We start from the raw sequence: 22820 nt of genomic DNA, 5'->3' as shown, positions 1-22820 counted from the left end.
GAGAAGCCTTCCTGCTCCTCTGATGCTGCTTGGCCTGCTGTGTTCATCCAGCTCTACACCTTGTTATCTCAGATTCTCCAGCATCTGCAGTTCCTACTATCTCTGTATCCTCTGTCATGTTGTGTGGCATTAAAAGGTAAAGTCACCATTGTTCCAGTGGACCATAAGGCTGCTTTCTCAATAGGAAAGAGAGGTGACCGGTGATGGTTTAATCTGATGGTCACCATGCTTCAGGTGAGGGGAAGAGATTGAGGAGAGTCCTTCATGTTAACCTCAAATGTCAACATTACTGTGCATCGCAAACCAACCATCCAGCCAAATGAGCTAACCGACCCTCCTATGTGACATTACTGCTTGCTAAATGGGATATAGTCATACAGCACAGAAACAGAATAGTCCCACCTGCCTGCTTCTGGCCATATCCCTCCAAACCTTTCCAATTCACATACTTATCCAAATGTCTTTTAAATGTTGTAATTGTACCCACATCCAGCACTTCCTCAGGAAGTTCATTCCACATGCGAATCACCCTCTGTATAAAATTCGGAACCGATTCAGAAACTCAAAACTGAGTATTCATGAGGCACTGCGGGTCACCAGCAGCAGCTACCATAATCTGTAACATCATGGCCTGGCATATCCACGCTCTACTTTTGACAGGAGCAGCAGCAAGCATTCCGAAAAATTTAAGTGTCAACCTTGAGACTCTACAACATTGGGCTACTTGGGAACCAAACAGAGGAAACAGCATGTCATAAACAGAACTAAATGATCCCACAACCAATGGCTCTACTGTTCTGCCACCACTCATTTGCATATTACATAACTAAGACCCAGAGCAGGGTCCACAAATACCACCCTTGTTAATGATGCTCACACCTATAAAAATGACCAGGACAGTTACACCGACAGTGCATAGGCTGTTCATCTTCAAGTCACAATGAGGTATTAGGACTGTCAATTTTGTAAATGGTTACAACTTAAAATGTCTAGTCAATTTCAAAATAGAATGGAACTTGGGGTCTAATGCTAATTAGCATTTCTATCTGGATATAAGGCCCACATGATTCACAATGCCATGGAGATAATTTTTGAGAGGGAAAAGTCCATTAGAAGCCATTATATGATCAGATTACAGGTTTTTCTTAAAATATCAATGAACCTCACAGAGAGGAAAGTCTGCAAGATTCACAGAAACAGACAAAGAAGAAATATAGACACCAAATGTTTATTGTTCAGCATGCAACATACTGGTGGGAGCCCCCATGCTCGGCTTGAAGAGACCAAGTCCGTGAAAGTTGAAACAAAGCTGGAAGATTCACCTTGCTTTGTCTAGAGGAGGGGATCTGCAACTTAATCCTCAATGTGAAAGTCAGTCCAGGAAGTAGAAATTATGCAGTAGAGAATAACATTGTACTAACTCCTGGAGAATACAGAGATTAATTAAGGGACAGTGTAAAGTATAACTGTAAGGGTGATTTTCAGTTGGTTTATAGGTTAAATGGGGATCTTTCCTCTGGTCTGGAGTACATGCTATCTTCCGAAATAGTATTTAGTTGACGTGGACGCTTGAGTCACTTAGACATTGGTTGGAAGTCCCATTTCTTTTTTAAGGTCATCAGTTTCTATCAGGATTGGAAAAGATGGTGATCCTATGTTGATTGGCAGAATTGGATTTTCATGACACTCACCATAGGTGGTTTTTGAGGGACTCATTATCAGGAAAATACTTATTAATTATTTTCTAACATGGAGGCATTGTTAGGTATTCAATGCCAAGATTGAAAAGAAGGAACACTAGGCATGCCCCTTCAAGAAATAAAATTCATTGGTTTCACTGGAGGAACTGCAGGCTGCCTGATAAATTCAGGCAGAAACAAGTGTTCATTTTCACTGAACAACACAATTGTGAGGTGGCAGGCTGGACAGGAGCAATCACAGAAGTACATTATTCTGATGTTTCTGAGACGCAGCCAAATTGAACTAAAAGATTTTCTCTTTCAATTAGAGTGGTGTTGAATGGTGTCAAATCCATGCCTATCCCCATCAAGGTGGTTGTTGGAATTGATCATTTGGACAGCAGAACCACAAAACAACTCACGCATCCTCACCTCTGCCAGTCCATCGCACTGAACATGCGACTGAATCCACTCCAGTCGGTCAGAGTTTTCCTTCTCACGCACACCTTCATTCACCTGGGAACACAGCTCCTCTGCCCGCTCCAATGCCAGCTTTAAATGGTTATGGTCTGCATGGATCTCTGGAGTGTTTTCCAAAATCTGCAGTCATTGTACGAGAAATTACATTTTTGAATGTCAGATCTTCTAGTCAATGTCCTTCTTTGATACTATATTACCACAGACACAACTGTCAATCTTTCTTATTGGTGCACTAACAATCTTTTGTAGAGTAAGTATTCCTAGAAATATTCCATAGAAATTACCCTTGTATGATTCTTTTGTTATAAAATGAATGTGAAACTTACTTGTTGCTAATTTATTTTCCAAGTTGAAGTTGACTATCTAAGCATCAAAGTACTTCTGACTAAGTCCAAAGAGTTCTGATAAATTACAAATAGCAATTTTTCAGATTCAGAATATTGATGTACCCCAGATATGAGTAACTTAAGTCATCTGCTTAAAATGCAATTTGAAGAAAAATGTCAGCTTCCCTCCCTAAACCTGCACTTCAATGGGGGTCAATAGACATATGCATTATTACAAACATCAAAAGCTTATTATGTTCTTTGAGCCAATCACCTGCTCCTTGATATCAACCCATCTACCTATATTTTCAATCACTTTCCTTCTCTTACTGAAGTAACTCTTCAATCCACTTTTATTATTCACTTCAATTCAGTAACCTATTTTATAAGCCATCAACTTCTGTTTAAAAATGGATCTCACCTAACTTCGTTATTTATAAAGTTGTTGCTTTCTGGCACTTGTTTAGTTTGGATGCTGTATTTGTCATCTGTTTCTCTGGGTTGCAGCTACTCAATCTGGTGCCTTTATTTTGGGACAGAATAGTGGATCCACAAAAGCTGGGTGTATGACTCAGCCACTCCCATTAAGAGAGTGGATCCATCAGAGTAAATACTGGGTGTCAGCTCTTGAAAATGATTTTGTTTTTATTCATTCATGGAATGAGGCCATCGCTTGCTAGGCCGGCATTTATTACCCATCCCTAATTGCTCAGAGGGCAGGTTATAGTCCATCACATTGCTGTGGATCTGGAGTCACGTGTAGGCCAGACTAGGTAAAGATAACAATTTCCTTTCCTGAAGGACATTAGCCAACAGATGGGTTTTTATGACAATCAACAATGGTTTCATGGTCTTCATTAGACTCCAAAGTCCAGATTTTTATGGAATTCAAATTCCACCATCTGCCACTGCAGGATTTGAACCTGGGTCCCTAGAAGATTACCTAGGTCACTGGAATAAAAGTCTAGCAATAATACCACTAGGCAATCACCTCCTCACTTATATATGGATAAGTGAATCTTATAGAATGGGAATGAAGTAAATATCAAAAAAAGAAGTTAGTTTAACTTGTGTCCTTGGATTGGACATGGTTCTGCTGCTGAAGTCAAATAGTGTTATCGAAAGTAAACTTTCTTAATACACAAATCTCAAATGTGGTTTAATAGCAATTAAAGATGTAAACAGTTACAATAATTAACAGCTTTTGAAGCACAGTGTAAAGTGCTGAAAGACAAAGTCTATTAATTTATTTTGCACCATTCGGAGTTACAAGAATGGACTTACATTTTTAATAATAAGTGGATAACGTGTAATTCTTTGCATTGGCTTCAATAAGAAGCTGGATAGTGGCATTCCTTTACATCGAGGGTCAGAAGCCAATTTCTGAGGAGAAAAGTTAAAAAGTTACTGAAAAATATCAACACTCTAGTTATTTGTTATGTCATAAACTGCATTGCTTAAATGAAACAGAGAAACTAGGAGCAGGAGTGGGCCATTCAGTCCTGCAAGACTGGTCTGCCATTAATACCTGATCTTCTATCTCAATGTCATGCTCCTGCTTTCTCCCCATATTGCTTGAGGCCTTTAAAATCTGAAAAAAACCTGTCCCTTTCTTGAATATATTCAGTGATTTAGCCACTACGGCCTCTGTGGTAGAGAATTCCACAGGTTCACTACCCTTGGAGTGAGGAAGTTTATCCTCATCTCAGTCCTAAATGGTCTACCCCTTATCCTGTGACTGTAACCCATGATTCAGGACTCCACAAAACAGGGAAAAGATCCTTCCTACATCTAGCCTGTCCAGTCCCATTAGAATTTTGTACACTTCAATCAGAAACTTTCTCATCCTTCTCACCTCCAGGTAACACAGGCCCAATTAAACCAATCTCTCTTCATAGGACCCCTGATATTAGACTAGGGATCCTTTGTTGCATTCCCTCTATGGAAAGTATATCCTTTTTTAGGGAGGGAGGTGCAATACTCCAGGCATGATTCCACCAATCCCATTGTATGATCCCACCAAAGCCCTGTACAACTGCAGTAAGACATCCCTACTTCTGAACTCAAAATCCCTTGAAATGAAGGCTAATATACCATTTGCCTTTCTAATTGCTTGCTGCACATGGCTCTTCATTGACTAATTATAAGAACAAGTGTGTAACTTCACATTTAACCACACTGTACTGCCATTGTTTGCCCATGCAATTTGTTGAAAACATCTTGAAGTCTCCTTTATCTTCCTCACAACTCTCAATCCCACCCAGTTTTGTGTTGTCAGCAAACTCGGAAATGTTGCATTTGGTTGTGTTCTGAAAAGGACAGAAGGAGTCTATAAAGGGACATAGATAGGCGAAGTGAGTGGGCAAAGATCTGGCAAATGGACTACAATGTGAGAAAGTGTGACATTATCCACTTTGGCAGAAACAATAAAAAGCATATCATCTAAATGATGATAGGTTGCAGAGCTGAGATGCAGAAAAATCTGGGTTTCCTAGCATGTGCATGTTGGCATACAAAAATAATGTTTGCATGAGCATGATACTGGAAGACTGAGAATGGAGAGATGATGACACAACGGCATTGGACTAATAATCCAGAGGCTACAGATGCTGCCAGACCAGCTGAGTTTTTCACGTTCTCTGTTTGTTTCAGATTTCCAGTATCAGCAGTATTTCGCTTTCATAAAGGTATTTCAGCAGTCTAATTTTAAAGTTCACTAATTGCTTATAGGCAAGAAAGCATAATACTCCCCTGGGACTTAGATGCCAAAATTTAACTTTAATATGGGCTGGTAAACCAGGCTTGCAATTGCTACATAAAATATCTTGGAACTTCTTTCAAAGACAAAGAAAAATACTTTTTACAAACCTTAAGATAATCTTTAAAGTCTGGCTCTTCATCAGTTTTGTGCTGAAGGATAGCTGCACCATTTAGCTGACAGCTGCAAAACCGGATGTAGGCTTGCATGTGTGACAGCTCTGTAGCTAAGATATCTCCAATCATCTGCACTGGCATCTTCTCCCCACCAGTCTTCTTCCTCACACGAAGTGCCCTAGAACCAAGGTTAACAAGAGTCTGGCATTCATCGTATAACCCAAGCTAAACATGGCATGGATTCAATGGACTGATTGGCCTCCTGTTGTGTCACGATGATACAATGACTTTAAACAAAGCAGAAACATTAACTTAAAAAAAGAAATAAAATCTTGGTTTTGGGCTAACCACATTTTAAAAAGCCTTATCTGGAAATCTTTGATCCTTTCTGATCCTGCGTGGAACATGGCAAATTCCTGCTAAAGTCTCTACTTCAGAGACAAGATCTCCCGGTGCTCCATGCAAATGTGATGCTCATGAATATACCGTGAATTCATGATGGCTCTTACATCTCTATCCATGAATGTCATGAGGGTTCCGGTATTACAAATCCTCTGTGTCTAAATTGAAATGTTATATTGAATGGAATTTTCGTGGCTAGAATTAATACTTTATTTCCCTATTCACACGTGTTTAGCTCCAATTGAAATCTTGCTGGGGTTGACCATAACCACTTGCAGCATGACCATCAGGCTATTCCACTGTGAGAACAAGTTATGTTCTCTTACAACAGGGTGGGGAGAGGGCGGTGGTGGTGGTGGTGGCGGCTAACAAAGAGACCCTTGGAGTGCAGATTCATAGTTCCTTGCAAGTGGAGTCACAGGTAGACTGGTTAGTGATGAAGGCGTTAGGTACGCTTGCCCTTACTGGTCAGTGCATTGAGTATAGGAGTTGGGAGGTTATGTTGCGGCTGCACAGGACATTGGTTAGGCCATTTTTGGAATACCACTTTCAATTCTGGTGTCCCTGCTGTAGGAAGGATGTTGTTAAAAGGTTAAAAAAAAATTACAAGGATGTTGCCAGGATTGAAGAGTGACCTTATAGATGTTTATAAAATCTTGAGGAGCATGGATAGGGTGAATGGTCAAGGTCTTTTCCACAGAGTACGGGAGTCCAAAACTCGAGGGCGTAGGTTTAAGGTGAGAGGGGAAAGATGTAAAAGGGACCTAAGGGGGAACCTTTTCACACAGAGGGTGATGAGTGTATGGAATGAGCTGCCAGAGGAGGAGAAGGACGCTGGTATAGTTACAACATTTAAAAGGCGTCTGAATGGGTATATGAACAGGAAAGGTTTAAGAGGGATATTGGCAAAATGCTGGCAAATAAGACTAGATTAATTTAGTATATCTGGTCGGCATGGATGAGTTGGACCGCAAGGTCTGCTTCCATGTTGTACAACTCTATGACATTACCACCACACTACTGCATCTCCTGATTACTGACTGTATGCACAGCAGAAACTCAAGGCCAATAATTCTAACAGCATGAAAGAGTTATTGCTCTAATTAGTAAAATGTTCATGACTCTACATCAAAGAACACACTCCATAATGAAAAGGAAGGCATGACTTGAACAAGACAAGACTCTCTGGCCAAAAACACTTGCACGCTTACTTGTACAGCTTGGTGTTGGACATAATGAGTTCTTTCCAGTTCACAAAGATTGTTCCCAGCTCAGCTTCTGTCATAAGCCTGGATTCAGCCATTTGTTTCTGAAAAACCTACAAAAGGAATATCCAAATACATACTTCAAGCACACAAGCAAAGTTTAACTTTGAAGGGATCAAATTCCTCTTTGATCATGTAACTCTTCACTTCTTCCAGTAAATAAAAACAGATGCCCACCCTCACAAAAAATAACATTTCAATTTGCAATTCGAGAGATGATTATTTTGAGTAAAAGCAGACTGGCACTACACAATGATGTTTGATTGCAAAATGATATAACAGTGAACTTGGCAATTAAAATCATTCCTTCATTTAGCTGCTTTAATCAACTAGTTTGTTACATGGAATTCCTCTATTTGACTGTGTGCCATCCTCAGATGAGAGAGAGTTGCTGCCTGGCTTCTCAGTTTTAAGCTGCTGCAGGCAAGTCATTGAAAACTTTTGGATTTTTCCCTTCTTTTGTTCCTTTCCTGCAAGTATTACTGTCCAGATATTATTCAATATTCTTACAAAACAGTATGGTTGAACTGTACTCGACACTCAACACAGTTGTGGAACATGCACTCAAGCTTCAGAATGACTCTTTGCTTAAATTATTATAAAATATATTGGTTATTCAGTTCAGTCAGTGCTTACCTCTAAAACCAGCTGCAAATCATCCATGTACCTCTCTTCAGTCTGAATCAGTTCATGGATATAACCCTGACGTTTTCTTTCTATAGGTAGCATGGTATCAAGGGACTGGAGGTCAGCACACCCTGCAGGGTTAAGAGATTATTATTGACTAAATTGCATGCATCAATTCAATGTCCAAAAACATTTTATAAAGTTCAAAAGCATTTTATAAAGTTCAGAAGCTACCAACAAAATCTATTTACTTGTGTTATCATATTTTTAATTTGAGGGATCTTTTCAAAATATAATGATCAACTTAAAAAAAATTGCTCCTGCAGCTGATTGTTCGTCTTCACAGGGATTGCAAGAATGTATTTTCCAATTTATCATCCACTTTAGAAAAATGAACTAAAGAAAATAACAATTGCTTTATTCTGTTAATCCTTTTCTGAATAATTATTTTGAACGATTAGACAGTGCTCTAACATTTGGATTTTTAGCTCACAAGGAGCTGTTGGATAGACAGAAAAACCCATCTCGTTTGTTCGTGCACCTCAGGGAAGGAAACCTAACATTCTTATCAGACATGGTTGATAATTGACTGAAATCTCACGCCAAAGAGTTTGACTCTTACTTTCTGTCAGAAGTGGTGTCACAAGCCACTGAGTACCACAAAATCTTTACAAAGATACTGCAGCACTTCAACGCAGATCATAAAAAGCAGGAGCAGACGATTCAATGCTTCAACAAAATCATTTCTGACGTAATGTGGCCTTAACTCGGTCTTCCTGTTCTCTGTTCAATCCCCTGTAGGTCAAAAATTCATCTAACGCAGCCTTCAATATATTCAATGACCCAGCTTCTACTGCTTTTGGGAACAGACTTTTAAAGATTAACAACGCTCAGAGAAAATTCCACTTTATCTCTAACTTAAATGGGAGACACCTTAAAGTGCATTCCCCAGTTTTACAGTCCCACGAGTGACAACATCCTCTCAGCATCCACCCTGTCAAGCAAGCTCCTTCTGAATCTTAAATGTTTCAACAAGATAACCTCTCTGTCTTCTAAATTCTAATGTAAGCCTAACCTGCTAAACCTTTCCTCAAATAAAACCGCTTCATCACAAGAATTGGCCAAGCGAACCTACACTCAACTGATTCAAATGCAAGTGTACCTCTTCTTAAGGAGACCAAAATTGTCCGAATCATTACATATATCATAAATTTATGGATGAAGGTCCCCATCACTGATCCCTGTGGCAGTTCATTATGTAAAGGTCGAGAATCCTGACCAGCTGTTTCCCGTCTGTTGGCCAATCCTCTATGCATGGCAATACACCGTCCGAACACCACAACCTCTTAACTTTTATGTGTCGCCTAATTGAATTCTTTTATAAATCTAAATACAATACTGACATTCCTTTATTCACCTTGCCTGTTACATCCTCAAACCAGCTTCTCAAAGCAACTAGCGATCAGTGATAAGTTCTGTATTGTCAGCAAAACTCACATTATGAGAATAACTTTATCCTTCACAAGACATACAAACTGAGCCTGTTCCATCATTTGATAAAAACACAACCAATCTGATAACTCCACATTCTCATTTTCCCATTAACCTTCTGCCCCCTTGCTATTGTTATTGCACTTTGAGGAAGAGAGTTTCAAATATTTGTGACCTTCTCGTACAAAAAGTTTTGCATCTATCGTAAATGTCCTTATGCCCTTTCTACAACATTTATAGCTTTGTGTCATCAGCAAATTTAGTGATCATACTTTCAGACCTTTTATAAATTGTAAAAAAAAACTGAACCCTGCAGCACACCACTCATTACATTTCGCCAATCAGAAAATGACCCACTCCAGAAAGTGCTAATCTGTTTTCTGTTGGCTGGTCAATCCTCTATCCATGCCAATACACTATTCCTACACCATAAGCTTTTGTTTTCTTCAATAACTTTATCAAATGCTTTTCAAAATGTACAGTATATCCACAAGTTTTCCTTTATCTACAATCCGTTCCTTCCTCAGAGAATTCCACTAAATTGCTTAAACACAATTTTCACAGAATCAAAGACATTTTGAAGCCTTCCACTAAAACAATGGCTTTGGATCCCAAAGTAATACTTAAAGGCCATTCTTTAGAGCTAATGGTTTACAGTGCATGAATGAGTCAAATTCTATTTTTATTAGATGCTACTTCACGATTTTTACTGGTATTTTGCATTCTTAGTTCCCCCTATTCACCACTAAAACTGTAAAGTAGTGCTGCAAATATCTTTGCCATTTTATTTGGTAATTTTGGCTCTCACCGTTTATGGAGACATTATAGAGGGCCCCGTTATTGAGCATGCTGTATTTCATAAGCACCCTGTTAAACTATGAGATATCTTTTCACCCCAAATAATTTCTGTCCCCTCTTAAACAATGCAGCAAAGGCCAGCAAATGCATGTGCTGGAGGTAGCCTGCATGCAGACACCTATTAGTCATTGTTCTTGTTCACCCAGTCCTTGTGCTATCACAGAAAAGCTGCAAATTAACCTGCAAATGGAACATACCAGAAGGTTCAGGGCAAAGCCTCTTTTGACTTGAAGATTTTTTCAAATTCTCTCAAGGGAAAACACTTTAACTACAGGCTGGAAAGATCAAAGGTGACCCAAATCAATATTTTTGTGCTTTTGTAAATAGGTGGAGAATTGTTTTATGTCTAGAGTCTAAAAGGATGAGATATAAAGTAATAAAACCTGCATACTTTCCCGGTTTGCGCAACTCTCAAAGGAGGAGATTTTGCAGAACTGCCTATAAAATAGCTTCAAAGTATACTCTTTCCTTACTGTGAAATTGATAATGGAGTACTTATCCAGCACAGATCTCTGTTAGAATCAATACTCTGCGCATCGTAATATATAAATTTATTGTCAGTGATAACCAGTGGTAGGTCATGATCTCATTACATGGATTGAAAATGAGTAATTAGTCCAATTCCTACTTAGACTGATAAGATAAATTTCATCTAATACTTGCATGAACTATTACCAAAGATGATATAGAATTTGCAGAAAATCTAAACTTGGCAGTTTTTGAAAAATAAGTAATGTGCCACATGAGAATGATCCAAGGTTAGATTTCCATCTCTACTAAAAAGACATGGTTTAGTAAATAGTCATTAGTGGGACAAAATAAATAAACATATTGTGTTGAAGGAATCTAAGCAATCAAAACTGAATATTTCAAAGATTCGTATTTGGCATTTTTAAGTTATTATAGTTGCCATTTGTCACTGGATAGAACCAAATATCAAGATGACACACTGCAACATGCCATGAACAGTCAGTGTTCATGTTTAATTTGCTCCTCAATACCAGTAATTACAAACTGAGCACATAATCAAAACTGTCATCATAGAAGCCAACTCCTCACATGACTATGAAGATTTATTTTGATACACAAAATATTTCCTTTGTCTCATTATCGTGATGGAAAGATGAACACTCTGAATTCACTAGATATCAAAATGATTACAATAAGACAGACATTTAGCACATCTTAATTCTTCCATTCAAAAAGACTACATAATCTCCAATTGCAGTATCTAACTGCTGTTTAAATGATTTTAAGTGTTCACCTCCACCACTCTGTCTGGAAGTGTAATCCACATGCAGGTCACCTAGTGTTAAGAACTTTGTGATACTAATTTTAGAATTATCCTCCACTAAAGCAGTTTCCCCTTGTGCTGAAATCACAATAATTTGAAGCAATGTGTTCATTTCCCCATCTAATATTATTTACAAGACTATTTCTCAAATACCACTTTTCCAGACTGAAAAACTATCATTTTTCCAGTTGCTCTTCATAGTACAAACCTTTTATTATTTCAGATCAGTCATGAGATTCTTCTCTGTTGCTTCCAATGCTACATGGCACTCTCACAGTTTGGTGATCGGAACTGGGCATAATATTAAAGTCTAAATATTACTGATGCAAATGTAAATCATCGACTGATCTGAACAGAAAGCCATGAACTCCTCAGTATTACCACAGAGCTATTCTTACTTTCTAGACAATGTGCCTGTGTCGTTTAGATCAAGTGACATGGTGAGGCTGTTCATTCATTTGAAAATAAGACAACTCAACAAATAAACAATTGCTATTTAAATGTTTTGATTTGAACTGTTACAAATATCATGATATAAAAAAATCTTAAACTCTGTATCTCAATACTTACTTTTTATTGTGATAATCTTTGATTAAAATTACCACTTCAAAATTACTACAAGGCATGATTATTCTTTCAGTGTTCCAGATTCAATGACTTCCATGTGTGAAACAATCGACTAGTATCTTTAAAGTCAATTGCTTAGTTTAATTGCATGTTTTGCACTTTAAATAAACTAATATTTTTAACAAAAAAACCAATTGTTATCAGCTGATTTACTTTAACTTGGGCATGTGTTCATTTAGCATTTTTTAAAATTTCTATCGGTAAGAAATATTTCATATTTCACATTCAAACAGAACTGTTCAGGTACAAATTCACCTTACATTTTCTCAGTTTTCAGATACTGAGGTTTACATGTTAAGGTAAATGTTGGGTACTCTGCAACAAGTGCCTCACCTTATGACTCCTCAAAGCCTCATCATTAATGAGATTCATATCAGGGACATCAGGGTGTTCTGAAGAAGGACCCAAAATGTTAATTCTGCTTTCTCTCCACAGATGCTGCTAGACCTGCCGAGCTTTTCCAGCAATTTCCATCTGTGTTTCACATCAGGGACATTATGGAAATTGTTAACACTTGCCTGGAAGGATGAAGTCGTGACATCCAGGAATGTCAAAGTCATTTGGGACAATCTATTTGCCTTTTCAGTATCCCTACCTCTTATCTGTGCATCCTACACCTGCACCATAATATGCTTGTGGAAGGTATGACTTGTAGCACTGTAATAGATCACAACTAATTTGACAGAACCACCTTAATCTTCTTATGCAGTCCCTCAGATGGAAGATGACTAGAGTTGTGGGCCCTGCGGTGACTAAATAGTCAAATACTGGATTCGCACACTTTGGGGCAGGTGGTGTAAGGTGAGGTGGGTGGATGGTACACTTAGTTTTTCAGACATTTGCCTCTGTCTGGGCTTGTTAGAATGCACAAAATGCTTGGCATCTTCGTGAATGCTCCTCTTTCAGTTTAGGTGGTCTTGTATAAGAAATTCCTTAAAAAATCCATTGGATGTTACATTTATTCAGAGAAGTTTTGAGGACAAGCTTGAAACATTTCCTCTATCCTCCTGGGAACTGCTTGCCATGATAAAGCTCAGAGTCAAGAGCTTGAACTGCAAGTCTAATGTTTGGCATGCAAACAATGTAGCCTGCCCAATGTCATTGACTGGGCAGAGGCAGTGCTTCAATGCTGCAGACATTGATCTGATATTGGAGCACTTATCCTGCCAGTGTGCTTGTAGGATTTTTCAGAGCCAGTACTGGTGATATTTCTTTAGCGATTTGAGGGTGGAATTTGAGTTTGATAAAAATTAAGAGTCTAATGATGACCATGAATCCATTGCCAATTGTCAGGAAGACCCATCTCGTTCACTGTCCTTTAGAGTGCAAAATTGGCATCCTTACCCTGTCTGGCCTACATGTGACTCCAGACCCTCTTGTTGTGAAGTGCAATGTCCTCTATATCTTTGATGGAAAGATTCCACATTGTGACTCCAGGAGCTTTTCAGTTACTGGGAGCAGCGATTGAGGAGGACATTTGAAATGACCTCCCTGTGGTAGACAGCATACAGACCCTTCTGTAGTTACCCCAATTGTGCTAGACTCCTACCTTGAAGATTTCACAACCACAGCTTCTTACAGATCCTTGGTATTCTGTCCTCCTTCCAGGGGAGGGAAATGAGATGGAACATACAAACAAGAATGTTTGTGTCATATCCTAGTATTTGGCAAGAATTCCACCTGGGCTGGTTCTCAGCTGTTGAACGGCCTTTACAATCTCAAGTCGGGCTGGAGTTGAACTGAGATGGTGCCAAGCAACATGTTGTCAGATGAGATCAAGGGTACTCCACTAAAGGATTAAGTCTCTGTTGACAAAATTCTCAGAGTGTTCCTTCCAACAAGTGCTGGATGACTCTCTGTCCTTGATAATCATTATTTCATTAGCTTTCAGTGGCAGAAGCTCTTGGGCCACAGTCTTGACTGTACTAAAGAATCCATATACATCATGGCCAATGGTGAGTTGCTGGATTTCCTGAACTTTTTCCACCTATCATCTGTTATTTGGATCATGGGTATTTTGAAGGGCCTTGGACTTCATCTGTATATACACCTGCCTTCTTTCTGTCTATGCTTTTATGGTGCTTTTAACTTAGGAACACTTTGCACTTGCAATTTAGTAGCTCCTAGATCTCCTAATTGTTCTCGTCAAGCCAGTCCGTTACCTGGGAGAATCAAGGAATTTATGATGGATTTAAGGGCAGATCAGGTACTGTTGATATTTATTATTTCCTGTTCATAAATCTCTGGAAAGGCGTGATTAGCATGCAAGATGGACAGAAAGCAATCAGCAATGGGGTCCCCCTCCTAACAAAATAGCAATCACCCTATTTCATCAGAGAGACAAATGCAAGATTTCATAGCAAAACCCTTGCCCAAGTCTTGCTTGCCTATGTTATTGTTTGAGCGCAGGAGTGTAAAGATTTCCACATCACCCATGTCATGACAACTGCTGGTCTATTATCTCCATCAGCCTGGGCTAAAATAGCAGTGGCAGCAGGAAATTCAATACTGATGGACTCCAGGACACTGCAAAGAAATAGCTCCTCAGTCAGGGCCTCATAATCAACTTGGCAATGCTCAACGAATAGGAGCAACAGAATGTCAACAGAAGCTTCATTCCTCTGACCTCTTGAAAATAAGAAAAATGAGTAGCTAATCAACGCAATGGGAAGGCAAGGAATGTGATGTTTCAAATCACACACTATTCTGGCTTGGACACATAATATTTTTGGCATCACTTAATATCTACTTTATCTAATATCGTAACAGGAGCGATATTGGCAGAAGGACCTCACTGGTAAAGGGGGGCCTAACTTTCTCAGGAAATTTAGGATGGAAAATAAATGCTAACCTTAGCCATATCTTAAGAACAAATATAGGAAGCATTAACGTAGATCTATTTTTGTTGAGTACATCAGATTTCCTCAGGTTCAATGTCATTGGCGACTCCCGTAAGTTAATCAATATGTCTTTAGCTGTCTCTTATCTAGGTGAATGTGGTGATGGAAAGGTCAATGGAAAACATCACACAACCCCATGTTTTGTAGCAGAAGCTTTTATGTGAATAGATTTATTGAACATCAAATAGTGAATGAACTACAATCAGCACAAAACAAAGATCTAAACGTGCAGAGGCTTTAACCCCACGTTTGCAATACTCAACCAGAAACAGTCCATTAAATATTTAGTTCCATTGTAGGGTCTTTTTAAAATTACAATGTATCATACCAATTAACATGACCAATTCTTGAAACTGATACAGGGTTTCCCCCTTCACTTACATATGTTACAAAACCTATTGTGAATGCAACAGATTTTTGTCCCTTGCAAGCTCATGTTATCCACAATCCTAATAGATTTCAAAAACCTGTAAGTTTATTTGAATTTGCTTTCTCTTTTTAAAAAAAAAAGTAGAGGCATTCATTGAACAAAAACTATCGGGATACTGTCAAATTATGGCACGGTGGGGTGGTGGAAAGAAAAGATTTTCAATAAACTATGTTTTTACCACTTGGATAGAAAACCAGTAGAATGGATTTCAATGGAATCAAAATTAGGCAGTTTCCATAACTGGTATATGTTATAATCTGGTTTATAAGCAAGTGAAGGTGAAAATGATCTTTATTTTACAACATTTTAGTGTACTGTTGAGAGTGCTATTCAATGTTCAATCTTTTGGGGAAATATCTAAACTCAGGTTTGGCTCATTCTGTGCAGCTAGAGATGAAAGGCCCTATGATACAATTTGCTTAAGAGCAGAATTTTTTCCAATGCCTTGATCAAAAATTCACACCCTAACCAAACCACCAGAAACACATTCCCATTAGATTTCGCTGTAGCAGGATAACTATATTTTTTAGCTGGACTTATCCAAAACTTGCTCAAAACATTTTGGTGCACTCAGCTACTGAATCTTGCTGACAATGTTGAGCAAGAACAGAAAGAGTATTTGGAAAATGAAATGGTTGTGAAATCAAATTGGAAGCATTGAAAATAATGCTGGAAAGAGAGACACATGACCAAAGCTTTTCCTCTTGTACTCATCACAAACACAACAATGACAGATTTTAAATTATCAGAATGATTTACAATACAGGAGAAAAGACAGCTGATTTGGTTGGCAAGTTGACTCTGACCGCTTGAAGCACTGTCACAGATAAAGCACTGGGAAATACATCATCATCCTTTTGAGTAATTCAAAGAAGGTGCAAGATTTTAATATTACTTTTGTTTGCAGAGAATGGGTTCATGTGTGTGAATCTTAATGCTTTATCAAGCATAAATACGCCATGTCATGTGCTTGACTGATTACATCAGCATAGTTATTAGCGAACTTTAGATTGTTCAGCAAGAGCTGCCCAATTTCAGAATTTCATTTGTTTTGCAACCAAAATGTTTCAGTGTGCTCTATATTGCAAAATTATGAGACATAGGAGCAGACATAGGCCATTTGGGCCATCAAATCTGTTCCACCATTCAATGCAATCATTCTGATCTGATAATCCTCAACTCCACTTTCCTGCCCTATTCCTCATAACATTTGATTCCCTTTCTGACTAAAAATCTGTCTTGAAAATACTTAGTGACCCAGCTTCAACAGCCCTCTGCATAAAGAGTATCACAGATCCATTACTCAGAAGAAATTCCTCATCTCTAATTTGGCAACTCATTACTTAGATTATGCTTGCTGGTCCTAGAGTCTTCCATAAGGGGAAACAACTCCTCTATATCAACCTTATCAAGCCCCCTAAAGAAACTTTTATGCTTCAATAATGTTGCATCTCATTCTTCTTAACTGCAATGTGTCTCGGCCCAACCTATTCAACTTCTTCTCATAAGAACTTCCCTTTTTTCTCAGGATGAACCCAGTAAACATTTTCTGGATTGCCTTCAATACCAATATTTCTTTTCTTGGGTATGGAGGCCGTTCAGAGTTAGAGGTATGATTTAACGAGTGCCTCATAGTTTTAGCAGAACTTTTTATTACTTCATTCCCTTTGAAATAAAGGCCAATATTCTGTCTCCCTTTGCATTACCTGTTAAACTTGTGTGCTAACTTTTTAGAATTTATACAAAAGCAGTCTCAAATCCCACTTTGCTGAAACTGTTAGCAGTCTTTCTCCATTTAATTAATTCTTTTCATAGAATTCCTACAGTGTGGAAACACGCCCTTCAGCCCAACAAGTCCACACCGTCTCTCAGAGCATTCCACCCAGACCATCCTCCTAATCTACATATCCGTGTACACTATGGGCAATTTAGCATGGCCAATCCACCTAGCCTGCACATCTTTGGACTGTGGGAGGAAACTGGAGCACCCAGAGGAAACCCATGCAGACACGGGGAGAATGTTCAAATTCCACACAGACAGTTGCCAGAGGGTGGAATCAAACCTGGGTCGCTGGCACTGTGAGCCAATGTGCTATTCAGCTCCTCTGTTTTTCCTGCCAAAATGCATAGTTTCACATTTTCCCACATTATATTCCATCTGCTAAGTTAATTCCCACTCACTTATGTCTACATCCCTCTGCAGATTTTTTGTGTCATCGTCACGACTTGCCTTCTTACCTATTTTTGCAATAACCGCAAACTTGGTGATCGTACATTCATTTCATTCATTATGATCGTTAATATATATTGTAAATAATTGTGGTCCTAGCACTGATTTTTGTTGCACTCCAGTAGTCACAGATTACCATTTTGAAAATGCCACCATATCTAACTGTGTCTTCTACTAGTCTATTATGTCTATTTACCATTATGAAAATCAGAGGAACACATTTGATTAATTTAACCAAGCATTGGGATATATGGTCTTTATCAAACCAGAAGATTTATACATGGTTTCTCAACTGCAGAAGACAGAATGTTTTTTGATTGAAAGCAGCATCCTAATCATCAAAAGTATCACTTGCATCACCTTTTCATAGCAGCAGTGTGAACTGACTTGGTTAACCAGTTGTCAAAATCTTCAGATTTTTTGCCTAAGGTTATTTGAGGTAGACTAGGCACTTTCCAGTCTGAAGTGGATGGTTTTTGATCCATTTTCAAGTTTACTTGATACACTGTGAAAAATTATCCGTACAGGAAAGCCCATGCCTAGCAGGATAACTTTGATGTATTCCATTTGTGCCTACCTAGCAAGACAAATAAATGGATAGGGCATCTTTTATAAGACCACTGTTGTGACTAATGTAATAGCACATGAAGCTTCATGAATCCCAATGCATATATTGACCAGTGAAGATAGCCTCATGGTTGGGAATGGTGATTTGACAGATTTTTCAACTAGCACATTGAGCAATGGTAGTGTGTGGAACTCATCCTCTCTAAATTGAACTTGAGCACAAGCACAGATGGAAATTCTTACATGAGGTTGCCAATTCAGAGATAATGCAAATATAATCTTTGTCTAAGAAATATGCAAAGGTTAGAAGAGTACAGCTTATTCCATCAAAACAAATTTCTTGTAGAAACTAACAAATATATTAAAGAACACTACAGCCAGAGGGGATCTATTGCTATGCCATCTACTATGATTTACATAATTTCCTCTTGCTTTCTCTGTGCAATGCTTTGATCAGAGTCAACTTGACCACCATTCAACAACCTTCTCTACTGTAATACAGATGCCTTTGATTGCTCGAAATCTGGTAACGTTGCATTTGTCTTAATTAATACAAGACTAAAAAAGGCAGCATCTCTCTCTTTTCAGCAATTTTAAATTCCGAACTACCAAGCAAATGACTGCAAATAAAAAGGTGAACTAGAATATATGAATTCGGTGCCAAAGCAAGAGAAGACAGACTGGGATTGAGATAAAAAAGAAAAATAGAAGAAAATAGCATTTTAATGTTTGATCATTTTAAAATTTCCAATGCTAATTAATATCTGAAGGAATATTACTCCATACTTATAATACTGAATTTTCAGAGAAATAGGCAGCTAAAAAAAAGCTGTACCATTAAAAGGGTGCTGACAGTTGTAAAGAGATGAAACTTTCTGTGCTGAGTTGCATTCTTATCTGCCACACAAATACAATTTCACAGAATTCAATGCATATAAAGAATGAGGCAAACAGTCATGTGCTATTTCAAAAGGCAAGTAGCACAACTCAGCCAACAGCCTTTGGATAATAGCAGTTAACCTCGTCAAACTGCTGTGCATTTATGCTTACATAATTGGAAGCCCATTAGGCACATCATTATTCTGACAGCAAAATCTGGCCTACTAACTGGTTATGTTTCTAATTTGCTTTTTGTGGAACCTACTGTGCACATATTGACTTCACATTTGGACTGCAGAACAACACAGCACGTCTAGAAGACGTGAAAGAGTATTCATTAAGTACTGTGCAAAAGCTACTTTAACTCAGGCAGTGACAGGAGAAACAAATTCCAGCAATATGGGCTTTAAAGAGTTTAGTGAAAACATAGATACTCTCATGAAGATGATTAATTTACAAAGATGACAACAACAACAACCACCGCAATCACATCTTGTTAGATGATTTGAAGAAATAACTGAAAACTTAAAGATTCTGATTCCAATGAGTTAAATTGTTTGATCTCTAACTCTGGGGTACGTCTTCATCTTTGAGCACAGATGGATCAATTAAAAGTTGTCAGTAATCAGCATCCTATTAAACTCTATTTCACAAACTGACCATTTGGGTTGACAGAATATGTACAACTCACTCCTCTCAGAATGGTCATTGGTGACAGTAAATAAAAATACTCTACTGTTAATTGGTACTGATACCGTACAATGCGTGAGTCATTAACCTAATCTTAATTCTGGAATTTAATATAGCCTGATGATCTTCCAACTCAGAGCTCGATCTGTATGGATTTTAACGGTGTACCCATGAAGTCGTGAAGAATTAGGTTTAATCCTTATTTAGAAGTAACTCACTAGATGGACGATGTTCTAGACCACTTTCATAAACTTAATTAGCATGAAATGACCTGTCTTCCTTAACCTCCTGCTCATTAAAATCAGCAAGGCATAAAGAAAACTAGAAGTCCTAACATTCAGACTAGATTCCAATAATTAGAATTAAGGAGATACCTCCCGTTATCTTGGCACCAGAGAAAAGCTATTCATATCATGATATAATATACCAAGTGGCAAGCATTGTTTGAAAATCAAAACAATCTGCATCATGTTTTTGAACATGGCATTTAGTTTGCTTTACTACCGAGTCCAACAGCTCAAGATTGGACTTTGTTGGAAGGACGACAGGGAAGTAAATACCAGGTAATTAACCAGGTCTAAACTACACAATAAAATCACTAAGTTTTTTAATGGCTCAATTTGTAAAGATAATAGCCTTAATTTACAGTGGACGTGAAATGGATTGCAGTTAATAAGGAACCAAGATCCAATTAAGTTTAACTTCATTTGATGCCCTACCGAAAGCTGGTAGAAACTATGTCAAGTCCAAAGGGTGGATAGGGGAGGCAAAAGCCAGAGACACTGAGTACCTAAAGGGGAAATGAGTCTCAAACATATGTTGGTGTGGTGATCAGGAAATGCAGACAGCCAGACAGGAGAGGCCTGTGGATTTATTTTTACTTCCCTAAAGAATTAAAATATTTTACTTACCTTGGCCTTTTCTGGCCATTCTGCTGTATGCAGCAAAATTTCTGTATAAGTGTGAAGTTGTCAGACTGAAAGTCACTATAGTATAGCAAGCACAGGGCCAATGAGTGAACAATGAATAGGAAAGGTTTGGAGGGATACAGGCCAGGAGCAGGCAGGTGAGACTGGTTTAGTTTGGGATTATGGTCAGCATGGACAGGTTGGACCAAAGGGTCTGTTTCCGTGCCGTATGATTCTACGACTATAAGAATCATTGCTGTTTAGAAATGGATAACTATGTTCAGCTGTGCACAAGGTTATGCATATTGGAAGATGGACTGGTGGGAACGAAGGGTCTGTTTCCATGCTGTGTGACTCTATGCTTCTATGCGAAGCCTATCTGGGACAGCTACAGAATAGTCAAGTCTGGATGTAATAAAGATATGGAGGAGAGTTTCAGCTGCAAATGAGCTTATGTAGGGTGTGAGTCATCATCACTGTGAAGGCACAAAACTACGCCAATTGGCCCATCAGGTCCACGGTGGCTCCCTGCAGAGTAATCCAGTTAACTGTCTCCTACCCCTCACAATTTTATAGAGTTGGAAGTAGGCATTCTTCATGGATTTGTAGTCTGAGTTTAACTTGATGTCAGACGTAAGTTTGTGAATGGTCTGGCTCAGATTTAGACAGTTGCTAGGTAGACTGATGGTCAGGGAACAAGTTTGTCATGGAGATCCAATACATCAGTTTCATTCTTCCCAATACACTGTATTTAGTTTGAGGAAACATTTACTCATTCAGGCAAATAGTTTAACAAATCAAAGGTGGTGAAGAAATTGAGGGTGGTGGGGATAAGATAAAACTAAATGCTGTTGGTGTAGATGTGAAACCAGATAATTCCCTTAAGAGGGTGCAAGCAGATGAGAAATAGAAGGGGGCCGAGGATAGATCCTTTGGATTGATCAGATGTCACAGTGCGGAAATGGGACAAAGTTATAGGAAGGATATTATTAAGCACTAGAGGGTTCAGAAGATATTTACCAGAATGTTGCCGGTTATGGAAAGTTTGAGTTATAAAGAAAGGCTGGATAGGCTGGGACTTTTTTCACTGGAGTGTTTCAGGTTGAGAGGCAACCTGATAGAAGTTTATAAAACAGTGAAGGGTATAAGTAGAGTTAATGGTGGTAGTTGTCTTTTCCCAAGGATGGGGGATTTCAAGACTAGGGCGCACGTTTTTAAGGTGAGAGGAGAGAGATTTAAAAGAGAGAAGAGGGGAAAAGTTTTTACGCAGAGGGTAGTTCACGTGTGGAATGATCTTCCTGAGGAAGTCATGGATTTGGGTACAATTACAACATTTAAAAGATGTTTGGATAACAGGCCAGGAGCAGGCAAGATAGACTAGTTCAGTTTGGGATTATGGTCAGCATGGACTGGTTGGACCGAAGGGTCTGTTTCCGTGCTGTACGGTTCTATTGACTCTATAAGTTCGACAGGCCTCCTTTGCAGTCAGTTTAAAATAAAGCATTTGGCATCAATTACGTCATTAGGATTAATATTTAATAAATACCTCACTTGCCTGGAATGGGAGTCTTGGCCGACTTCAAAGTTGGTGAAAATAAGATGTCGCCAGGTGGAAACGGTGCAACCATGAGCAAATGCACCAAATAGAAGATCCTGGATTTGATTTCAAGTCAGGTCTGATATCAGCAATGGTGGCAGTAGAAAAGTTGCATAGCTAGGAATGGGAAAATAATTGCTCCATGTTCCTGCTCTTGATCAATAGAATTGAATCCTAATAAAACTATGCAACTACGATCTATGCAAAGATAAATGGTCTAGGAACACTCGGGGACATAATTTGGTCACTTAGGGTAGCTTGAGTCTGGAAATTTCCTCTCTTGCTGGTATCCTGAATCAAGCAATTTTCATTCCAGGGTGGGAAGATTAGAGTTGGGCAGCTGCAGAATACAGGTTGGCACATCAACCAGAGGAGGAAAGCAAGGCAGCCACATGGGGGTGAATGCTGAGTTAACTCATCAGAAGGCTTGCTTCACTTCTCTACGACTTGGTCTTAGCTGTTTTAGACATTGTTATGCCCTCTAGTCCTTATTCCACAAGCACCATCTTCACTAAAGGACATTAGTGAACCAGATAGGTTTTTCCAACAATTGACAATGGATTCATGGGCATCATTAGATTCTTAATTCCAGATATTTTACTGAGTTCAAATTCCAACATCTGCCGCGACAGGATTGTAACCCAGGCCCCCAGGACATTATCTGGGTCTCTGAATTAATAGTCCAGCGATAATACT

At 38.7% G+C, this 22820-nt stretch overlaps 1 protein-coding gene across 1 annotated transcript; it reads right to left on the bottom strand.

The window, feature by feature from the left end:
• Window positions 1–641: 641 nt before the first annotated feature.
• Window positions 642–11590, bottom strand: LOC125488237 (intersectin-2-like). The gene is made up of 6 exons (XM_048621171.1): window positions 11505–11590; window positions 7663–7784; window positions 6973–7079; window positions 5354–5537; window positions 3770–3868; window positions 642–2279 (listed from the first exon to the last, which is right to left on the bottom strand). The coding sequence occupies exons 2-6, from the start codon at window positions 7753–7755 to the stop codon at window positions 2001–2003; spliced, it is 762 nt and encodes a 253-aa protein (XP_048477128.1). The 5' UTR covers window positions 7756–7784; window positions 11505–11590; the 3' UTR covers window positions 642–2000.
• Window positions 11591–22820: the final 11230 nt, after the last annotated feature.

The sequence above is a fragment of the Rhincodon typus genome, unplaced genomic scaffold (genome assembly GCF_021869965.1).
Source record: "Rhincodon typus isolate 14 unplaced genomic scaffold, sRhiTyp1.1 hic_rhity00000079, whole genome shotgun sequence".
Taxonomy (NCBI): Eukaryota; Metazoa; Chordata; class Chondrichthyes; order Orectolobiformes; family Rhincodontidae; genus Rhincodon; species Rhincodon typus.
This window is presented reverse-complemented; position numbering and strand designations above follow the sequence as displayed.